The sequence below is a fragment of the Sorex araneus genome, chromosome 2, assembly GCF_027595985.1.
Source record: "Sorex araneus isolate mSorAra2 chromosome 2, mSorAra2.pri, whole genome shotgun sequence".
Taxonomy (NCBI): Eukaryota; Metazoa; Chordata; class Mammalia; order Eulipotyphla; family Soricidae; genus Sorex; species Sorex araneus.
The window spans coordinates 366,422,221-366,432,666 of record NC_073303.1 but is presented as its reverse complement, the minus strand read 5'-3'; the positions used below and the strand labels follow the sequence as shown (position 1 = coordinate 366,432,666).

Below are 10,446 nucleotides of genomic sequence, written 5' to 3'. Positions count from 1 at the left end.
AACGGTGCTGCCAATTAACCAGGTCCCAAAGTTTCCCGCCAAACACCCGGAGTACAAACCTTTAGCCCGTAGTGTACAACTGCTGTCAGCCCGGGATCTCCCTAAACGGCAGCCAACGGTACCCCAAGATCTCAGGGCTACGCCCCACTTCCTGCCTTGACCACATCCACCCTGCATGGTGCCGGCTGTCAGCGGGCAGGGTGGGCGCTCTGCTTCCACATGGAGCCCTGTCCGGTGTTGGCTGTGTGGACTCAAGGAGTCTGGCTTGCCACACTGGTCTGTCTCACCTGCCACGCCGCCCGGCTTCTCGTGGCATCCTCCTCCACACCCCCCTTCCCTGGCTGGCGCCCAGGTTCTTTCTCCTGCCACCTTCCCACTTGCCAGCGCTCTTCATCTGGGTTTCCTTGGAGGACCAGAGCTGCCCTAGGTCCTGGAGTTCTCCCTTCACTGGGGATGTCTGGGCATTTGGGAGGAATTGGCAGGATGGGGGATCAATGCTGGCCACATCCGGCAGTGCTCAGGGGACCATATACGGTGCTGGGGATCAAACTGTTCACTGGCAAAGTAACAAGGCAGAAGTGGCTTTTCTGCTGCACTCTCCAGCCACCCGCCACCCCACTGTCACACACACCTTTGTGTGTGTGTGTGTGTGTGTGTGTGTGTGTGTGTGTGTGTGTGTGTGTCCCACTCTGTAGGTGCTTGCAACTTACTCCTGGCTCTGCACTCAGGGATCACCCCTGGCAGTGCTCAGGGGACCATATGAGGTGCTGGGGATTGAACCTGGGTCAGCTGCATATGCAAGGTAAGCACCCTGCCTGTAGGATCATGTCTCTGGCTCTTTTTTTTTTTTAAGCTTTCTTGGTTGTTGAACTGGGCATAGAACAGACCCTCTTTCATTCTACCAAGCACCTCTCGGTCAACCGATTTCCAGGCTATTTACTGGACGTCACAGGGCCACAAACGAAACTTCTAGTTCCATGTTGTACACATACTTTTTATTTGGTGAATAACTTGAGTATCTGTTCAATATATACAGAAACACACGAGGTGAGCACTGGTGTGAAGAGCAGGAGGAGCCGGGTTCCACTCGGCGGGGCCGCCGGCCGGCGAGGAGGCCGAGAAGGGCTCACAGCCGGGCCCGTGAGACCCCAGGGCTTATTGCAAGGTTCAATGCAGAGACGAGGAGAAAGTGCTACGGGCGCAAACTGAAGAGCAAAACGGGTATTGACTAGAACGAGGGTCAGCCACCGCGTCGCCGGCCAAGTGATGCCGAGCCCGCCACGCCCTCAGACCGTGCCGCCGGACAGAGGGAGCCGCTGAGACCGGCCCTGGCCCCGGCTCTCGCTCACTTCCTCGACAGCACGCAGCCGCCAGAGACCCTCCAGAGACCCTCCTCGATGACAAAGACTCGCTCACAGGCGGCCAGGGGCCAGAGGTCCCGCCTTTATTTACATCTGAAATGTGTTGAGTACAGGGAGGCGCGCGGTGGAGCTCGGCGGAGCTTCTGAGGGGGCCACGGCGAGCACAGTATATCATGCAAGTATCTCTATATACACAACAGAATCTCTTTTCTTAAAAAAAAAAAAAGAAAAAACAGTACAAAACATGTTCCGGGATAAATACAAGATATAAAATGGCAAAGAAAAGACACACATAACACGCACTCACACACACGCACACTCTCTCTCTCTCTCTCTTACACACGCGCACACACACGCGCATACACACACACACACGAGAAAACCAAAACACAGAGGTCTTCCAGAGGACGATACATACATGGACAGGACAGGAGCGTCCCCCTGCTGGTCTTCCACGCAGCACAGCTATGGCGACAGGACATTCTCGGTGGAAGGACAGAGCTGACCTCGGGTGTGGCTCAGTGTGGGGTCGGCGAGACCGCATCGCTAAGTCCGTGCCGGAAGGGGGGGCCAGACACCCCAACTCTTAAGTACCAGGACGTTTAGCAGTAGCACCCAGAACAGGAAACGCCAACTCTTTCCTCAGCACAGGGTTAAGTCAACTGTGATACATATACATACATACATATGTGCCTATGTATGTATACATGTATATGTGTATATATATATATGTTTGGTTTTTTTTTTTTCTGTCAAGAGCTAGAGAAATACTTGATATTTTTCAGGTGCGTCTTTGTGAGTTAATAAATGACAGGGAAAAAATCGTGGCGGTACAAATCTACCGGTCGTGACTGTCCCCATAGTCCAGCCCTTTCGCTGCTCGTCCCTGGAGCTCTGGCAGTGGGGTGTCAAGTGGCGGCCGGGAGCCCTCGGCCCTGGCCGTGCACCCTTCGTTCCCATTCCAGGAGGGAGGTAAGTGAGTCCGCCTGCAGTCTTGGGTCTTGGCCGAGGTTTCCACCCGCTGTCGGTGGGGACAAACTACCTGCCGGTGGCTGGGGTGGGCATGGCAGGCCGCGGGCGGCCGTGTGCCGGAGGGCACTGGAGCAGGCACATTGAGGAGAGTGCTAAGACACTTAAAAAGTCCCTAAGTGTTTCTGAGACCCACGATTACGACAGTTAAGTGAATGCTAAAAACACTTAAAAAAAAAAAAAAACCAAACAAACAAACAACAACAACAAAAAAACCCGGCCTTAGCTGAGCCCGTACTTCAGTCTGACCCATTCAAATCTGTAACAGACAAATGGTTTCTCTGATTCGAGAAAACGGCTTGTGGAACAAAAACTTGGAAAGAAACGGTACACTGAAAAACAAGAACAAAAGCCGAACAAAACACCCACCAAAACAGAACAGCAAAATTCTAACCGGGAAAGGTTAAAAAAACAAAAACAAAAACAAAAACAAAAAAAATCACAAAAATAAATCTAAAAAAACATTTCCCACTAGATACAGATACAAACATGTAACAAAGAGTATAAAAAAGTTATTCCTTTGAATATATACAAACTCTTTTGCAACTCAAATACTGGTTTTTTCAATACTTAGTGTTGAGGATACACACGATGAGGTGTAGGAGGTCCGTGGGGGGGAGGCTGAGTCGCGACATCCCGGGTGGGTCCGCCAGCGCCGTCACACTGCGGGCGGGTTTTGGTCTGAAAGAACCTGCCTGGTGCCGGGGCGGGGCGGGGGGGTGATGGCACGGCGGCGGCGGCGGCTATTTCTCCGCGGAGCTCACCCTTTTGGACTTGATGAAGGCCATGCCGTGGGTCCGCATGTGCGCGTTTAAGGCCGCCTCCGTCTCGAAGGTCTTGGCACACACCTTGCACTTCCTGTCCGACGGGCCGCCGCCCGCCGCCTCGTCGTCGCCGGGGCCCGCCGCGAGCTCGGGCTGGCTGTCCTCGCCCGCCCCGTTCTGCCGGGCCACGGGCTGCGGCTCCTTGAGCTTGTGCACGATGAAGAGGTGGCGGGAGAGCGAGCCGTGCGACGTGTAGCACAGGCCGCACTCGCGGCACTGGTAGGAGGAGCCGTCGGACTTGTGCTGCGGGATGTGCTCGTGGAACTGCAGCAGGTTCTCGGTGGTGAAGCCGCACACGGCGCACTTGTGCACCTTGAACACGTTGATCTTCAGCTTCTTCAGCGGCTGCGTGATGGCGCCGCGCGGCGGCCGGAACTCCAGGACCGGCTCCTCCAGCTTCCGCTTGGGGCTCGGCACCTTCGGGGGGGGGGGGGGGGAGGAAAGGAGACAGGGCGTTAGGGCACGGCTGAAACCCACCGGGCGTGCGGGACCGGGAGCAAGTTCCCGGGGTGCCGGCTCAGCCTGATGAGAATTCGGAGGGGGTGGGGGGACACAGATGCCGCAGGGGACCAGCCCAGGTGCAGAGAGCCGCAAAGGTCACGAGTCGGGCCGCTGCCTGCGCACTTGGGGACTGAGGCGGGGGAGGGGGAGGAGGCAGAGTGACCGGGTGAGCATGGGGAGGGGACGATGATGGGGAAGAGCTGGAGTCATGGGCCTAGAAAGAGAACGTTGGGGCTGGAGCGACAGCACAGCGAGGAGGGCGTCTGCCTTGCACGTGGCCGACCCGGGTTCAATCCCAGCATCCCATAGGGTCCTCTGAGCACCGCCAGGAGGAATTCCTGAGTGCAGAGCCAGGAGTAACCCCTGTGCATCGCCAGGTATGAGAAAAGAAAGAAAGAAAGAAAGAAAGAAAGAAAGAAAGAAAGAAAGAAAGAAAGAAAGAAAGAAAGAAAGGAAGAAAGGAAGGAAGGAAGGAAGGAAGGAAGGAAGGAAGGAAGGAAAGAAAGAAAGAAAGAAAGAAAGAAAGAAAGAAAGAAAGAAAGAAAGAAAGAAAGAAAGAAAGAAAGAACATGGCGGCACATGGTCACTCCCTGTGGCCGTGCTCCCTCCGCAGAGCGTGGGAACCTCATCAACGCCAAGTCCACCCCCCTGGTGGTCTCCGAACACGTCGGCTAAAGGGACAGCCCTCCCTGTCCCAGGCCCTGCCTACGGGCCCCCGTCACCCACACCGGGTCCTGAACTACACCCTGCCCGGTGGCCTGTCCACTGCATCTCCTGCAGGGCTCCAGGGAAAGGCTCACCGAGGAAGGCGCCCTGGGCCGGGCTCAGCCTTGGACAAGACGCTTCCGACGCGGGGCCCTAGATTACATCATGAGCAGGTCGAGGGAAGTAAGAAGGGGGCATGACAGGGCCAGGGCCGGGGCCGGGGTCTCTACACATGTGGGTGGGCACAGGGGAGGGGCTCAGACCCACCCAGACCCTACAGCCAGCCCAAGAGGGGCACAAGCCAATCACAGCGACAGTCGTTCAACTGCACAATGTGCCCAGGAAGGAGGCGGGCGGGGGTGGGTGGGACCTGGGTGCTGGGATTCGTGTCGGAACATTAGATTCCTCACACGCTAGCATTAAAAAAAAATGTATCAAGGGGCTGGAGTGATAGCACAGCGGGTAGGGCGTTTGCCTTACACGCGGCCGACCCGGGTTCAAATCCCAGCATCCCATATGGTCCCCTGAGCACCGCCAGGGGTAATTCCTGAGTGCATGAGCCAGGAATGACCCCTGTGCATTGCCGGGTGTGACCCAAAAAGCAAAAAAAAAAAAAAAAATGTATCAAGCACAGAGCCGAAATTTAAAATTTTTATTAAAATTGAAAAATTAAATCTAAGAGAGAGAGGGAAGCAGGCCTCTGAAGGCACAGTGGGGCGTGTCTCTGGGACGCTGCACACAGCTCAAAGCCAGAGCCAGCAGGCCCAGGTCAGCCGCGCCGCACAGGTGGCCTGAGCTAGACCTGCCCCTGGGGGCACGTGGGCCCGACTCAGGTCCCCCCCGCCGTCTGAGGGGAAGGCAGGCCTGGCCCGACACGGTCTCTCCAGGGAGCCACTGGGAAGCACCATGACCTTTTTGTTGGTTTTCCGGGGCCACAATCCAAGGTGCTCAGGGGTTATTCCAGTCCTGGTGGGCTCAGGGGGCAATACGGGATGCCCGGGGCCAAACCCAGGCCTGCCCCGTGCCAGGCAGATGCCCTACCCGCTGGTTGTTTTTTCGTTTTGGGCTTTGGGGTCATCCCAGCGTTGCTCAGGCTTACTCCTGGCTCTGTGCTCAGGAACTGCTACTGGCGATGCTTGGGGGGAACACACAAGATGCGGGATGCTGGGGACTGAACCCAGGTCTGCCGTGTACACGGCAAATGCCCTCCCCCCGCTGCCCTATCCCTCGCTGTTCTACTGCTTCAGCCCCGTGACCTTCCCACCGGGCCCCTTCCACAACCATCACTCTCCCCAGCTTCACACTGGCCTGCGAGGTGGTAGCCATGGAAACAGTACAGTCCGGGAACAAAGACGGACCCTTGATCAAAGGAACAGCACGGGAGCCCCGGAGACAGAGGCTCAGGGAAGGACGCGGTCAGTTACGCTCCAATAAAGGAGCAAGATAAAAAAAAAAAAATACAAAGTGCGGAGCAAGGACGGCCCTGTGGGGGGTGGGTGGGTGGGAGAAGAGAACACGACCCCAGCCCCCGCCCCAACGGACCTTGGTGTCCTCCTTGGTCTCGGTGTCGTCCTCGGTGGTGGCCTCGGCCATCTCCTTCAGGTCGGGCGCCTTGATGCCGTGCATGAGCTGGATGTGCTTCTCCAGCATCAGCCGCTTGGTGAAGGTGCGCCTGGAGTCGGGGCAGTGCCTGCGGGGCACAGGGGGTCACGGAGGTAAGCCGCGGGCCGCGGGGCCAGGCCCCACCCCTGCACGGGAGACGCCACGGTCCAGCCCAGTGTCCCCTGGGCCCCCTCCTGCAGCTGTCCGGGGCCTGTGCTTCCTGGACACGGGGTGCTGCTGAGACGAGGAGGTGGGCTACCCCCGCCCCCTGCCCCCAGGCAGGCCCCAGTCTCTCACTCCTGGCCGTGCCTTGTGAGCTCACACACAAAAATAAACAAATCCCCAGCAGGGTGAGAGCGGGGCCCGCTGGGCAGGAACAAGAGGCGGGCTGCTTTCTTTGGAAAAAAAAAAAAAAAAGGTTTTGGGGGCCAGAGTGTTGGTACGGTGGGCAGGGATTGGCCTATATGCAGCCGACCTGGGTTGAACCCCTCGCATCACAACTGGTCCCGAGTGCAGAGCCAGGAGTAACCCCCGAGCATCGCCGGGTGTGACCCAAAAGCCAAAAAATAAATAAAAATAAACCAAGTCGGGGCCACCGAGGGAGGGTGCAGGGTCAAGGCCCCGACCTTGCCCTTGCGTGTGGCTGACCCAGTGCCTCTCGGCCCTCTGAGCACCTGCAGGTGCGACCCAAGCGCCCCGCCCCCTCCAAAGTAGAAAAGAGAAACAGAAACGCCCAAAGGAGGGGAAGGCAGGTAGGTTCTGGGCCCCCGGGGAACAGCGGCAGGAGACTGGGGGCGCCACGGCCGCTGCCTTCAAACTGCGGCATTGAGGAGCGGCCCCCAAGCCCCACGGGCCACGGCCTCGCCCTCTGTGGGCAGCGTGGCACGCTCCTGCCTTGCATGAGCTTCTCCCCCTGCCCCCTTCCTCCTCTTTGTCCCGAGCCTGCCACATCCACCAGGCCTTCCTTCCCCACTCTGCGGCCCAGAACCTTCTCCCCCGTTTCCTTCCCAAAGTCCCCTCAGCCCGATGCTCCTGGCCAGGCTCAACTCGGGGCCACCCCCTGCTGGGTCCCCGGGGCCACCAGCCACGCGGCCCACACCTGGCGTCCAGGTGAGTGACACACCAAGCGCGGTGATGTGGCCTCTCGTTCCTGCCCGCTTCAACTGGGCACCTCATTACTCCCACGCACTCGAGGCCGGGGCGGCCGCCCCTGGAGGAAGATTTTCCCCCAGAAAAGCTGCAAAGCCCAGGGCGGGCGACAGGGAGCCCACGTGTCTGCTCCCACCCGGCCTGTCGGAGGGAGGGGGCGTGGCCCGCCCGGGACCCAGCCTCGCTCTGGACCACGAAGCCAGTCATTGTGCCCAACTGGCGGCCCTGGGCCGGACTGTGACTGTGAGCTCTCGGTGCCCCGCGCACTCCTCTGGCACGGCTGCTTCCCGGCGCGGCAGGACCCAGCTCAGCGAGGCGCTCTGGGGCCAGACACGGGGCCACCGGCACCGCGTCCTCTCCCCGCGCTCCCCGGCCCGGTGCCCGCGACTTACGAGCAGGTATAAACTTTCCTGATGCCTTTGTGCTTGATGCGGTTGTGGCGACACAGGCTGTGCGAGGAGCTGAAGGACTTGTCGCACTGACGGCACGGATGCTTCTTCATTTGCTGCGGCGAGAGGAGAGAGGCCACGTGAGCGCGGCGCCGGGACAGAGGCCAGAGAACAGCCACGTGAGCGCAGCGCCGGGAGACCCCAGCACCAAAGATTGCTCCTGACCGGCCGGGGTGACCAAGCCACTGTTGCTAGAGAAACGTGACGGAACTGGACGGGGGGAGCGTGTGTGTCCCAGAGCCTGCCGGGGGATGCACAGGTGTGTCACGGAGTCCTCGTGTGTGCGCATGAGTCCGCATGTGCGAGCGTGTGAGTGTACATGTAAGCACCTAATCAGTGTGTGCACACTTGAGTATGTCCGGGCAAAGGACAAAGGCCCAGGGGGACGGGCAGTAGTGGCGGTGACTGGGGGTGTCCGGGAAGGCAGCCAGTAGGGCAGAGAGGCAGGGGCGCGGGGCTGGGGCGAGGGGCCCTGGCTGTGCCTGGTCTGGGGAGAGGTGCCAGGGCAGCCCGGGGGGCGGGCAGAGGGGACCGGCTGACTCAAGGGGCCCGGGCCCCGCAGTCCAGCAGCTGGGAACTTCCTCCCGCCGCCCCCGCCGCCTGCCTTCTCCCGGGAGGGCTACGGAACACAGCCCACACTGGAATCCAACCCCGGGGGCCGGATTCCGCACGGCGGAGCTGCCTGCCTCTGCTTCAAAGCGAATCTTGAAATCCGGGGAAGCCGAACGCCGACTCAGCAAAGAGGCGACCGTGCATTCCAGGCGCGCACGGTGCCGCCCCCCAGCCCCGCCAGGCCCCCGAAAGCCCCTCTGCACAGCGCGAGCGCGCCACAGCGTGCGCGCCCCCCTCCCCGCCCACGCACGCACCCGGCAGTTCCACTCCGCATCCGCGTGGGCGCGCAGCTGCGAGGCCGAGTTCGAGTCCATCCCACCCAGCCTCTCTCCAAACCCCCGCCTCCTAGTCTAGGACCAGTCACTGTCCCATGTGCCAAGAAACGCTGCTTTTCACAGGCCAAGAATTGTGCAGCGTTCTGAGCCGGTGACAGAAATCTCAGGGGTGCAAGATAGGTCCGAAGGGCAGTTAGCGGGGCAGGGGCCGTAGGGCCGCGGGAAGGGCGGGAAGGGCGGGTGGACCCCGGGGTCCATCCCCCGCAGCACTTTCGCGCGCTGCTGCTGCGCTTAAGAAGCGCAGGACATCCCCATCCCCCTGCTTTTTAAAAATTATTATTACTTTGTTTTACAAGGACCTCACCTAGCGACATTCAGGGATTACTCCTGGCTCTGCACTCAGGAATTAACTCTTGGCGGTGCCCAGGGGCCAGATGGGGATGCCAGTGATCGAACCCAGGTCGGACAAGTGCAAGGCAAACGCCCTACCTGCTGTGCTATCGCTCCAGCCCCTCCAGGCTTAGTTTTAAAAAAGAGAGAGGCTGGAGTGATAGCACAGCGGGTAGGGCATTTGCCCTGCACTCGGCTGACCCGGGTTCGATTCCCAGCATCCCATAGGGTCCCCTGAGCACCGCCAGGAGTGATTCCTGAGTGCAGAGCCAGGAGTCACCCCTGTGCATCGCCAGGTGTGACCCAAAAAGAAAAAAAAAAATTAAAAAAAGAGAAAGAGAAGCATGTTGCAGGCAAGTCCTACAAATGCTACCAGAAGTTTTCCAAACATTCACTGTCTTTCTCTTTTCCTTATTTATCTAAAGGCTAAACATGAGGACTCAAATGCTTTTGATGCCAGAGTAACAGCAGAGCAGGTAGGACCCTTGCCTTGGATGTGGCTGACCTGGTTTCAATTCCTGGTACCCCCAGATGGCCCCTAATCCCTGACAACAAGGATCCCTGAGCACAGAACTAGGAGTAAGCCTTGAGTACTGCAGAGTGTGGCCCCCACAACCCTACCCCCTCCCCCCAAAAGAAAAAAAACAAGGGACTGGAGCAATAGTACAGCAGGTAGGGTGTTTGCCTTGCATGTGGCCGGCCCGGGTTCGATTCCCAGCATCCCATATGGGTCCTCGAGCACCGCCAGGAGTAATTCCTGAGTGCAGAGCCAGGAGTAACCCCTGAGCATCTCCAGGTGTGACCCAAAAGAGGAAAAAAAATTATTTTTTAATTCAAATGTTTTTAACTGTAGTTCCTGTTCTCTGGTCACAAGGACAATGTGGACAGCGATCTCATGTCCACCTTGGGGGAGGCAGGGGAGGCAATTACACGCAACACCGCCCGAGAGAGCTGGAAGGGCGCGGCCCCGGGTCCCGGCCGGGCACCCACCTTCCCGTGCTCTTTGCGCACGTGTGAGATGTAGACGTCCCTCTGCGTGAAGAGGCGGTCACACTCCCAGCACGTCCACCCGGGGCTGGCCACTTTCTTGGGCTCCATGGACTTCTTCACGGGCGACGGGGACTTCTTCTCCGGCTTCTCCTTCCCGTTCACGGGCCGCGCGTCCTCCTTGCTGGGAGCCGCCGGGTTGGCCGTCGTGGGCTTGATGCTGAAAGGCAGGTTAATGCCCAGGTTGGGAGGCCCCTCGATGCTCTTCAGCGTGCCGTGCATAGACTGTGTCGTACAAGGAAAGGAGAGCGTGGTCACACATCACTGCGGCGAGCACCGGGCAGCACCGCGGGGCGGCGGGCATCGGCCTGCACGGCCACGAGGCCACGCTCCTTCCTCTCTGCTCCACCTTCCGCTGGCCCGGTCCCCCCCCACCCATATCCGGTAAGTCTGGGCCGATCTGATCCTTGGGCCCTAATGCTTTCATCCACCAGTTTTTAGATTTTCCTGATAATTTAATATGTTTTTTTGGTCCAAGGACTGTAGAATTCCGGAGCAAACC

General features: G+C 59.0%; 1 protein-coding gene across 7 annotated transcripts in view; it reads right to left on the bottom strand.

Moving 5' to 3' along the window:
• Positions 1-978: 978 nt before the first annotated feature.
• The window catches only part of ZNF532 (zinc finger protein 532), a 72,999-nt gene continuing 63,531 nt past the window's right edge, over positions 979-10,446 (bottom strand). For 5 of the 7 annotated variants that reach the window (XM_055125422.1, XM_055125423.1, XM_055125420.1 and 2 more), the window contains 4 exons: positions 9,888-10,169; positions 7,564-7,676; positions 5,963-6,110; positions 979-3,631 (listed from right to left, as the gene is read on the bottom strand). In XM_055125422.1, coding sequence (XP_054981397.1) covers positions 3,134-3,631; positions 5,963-6,110; positions 7,564-7,676; positions 9,888-10,169 — 1,041 coding nt within the window. In that variant the 3' untranslated portion in view covers positions 979-3,133. Of the gene's footprint in view, positions 3,632-5,962; positions 6,114-7,563; positions 7,677-9,887; positions 10,170-10,446 lie in introns of all 7 variants that reach the window. The other 2 variants (XR_008628460.1, XM_055125424.1) reach the window with 2 other exon arrangements.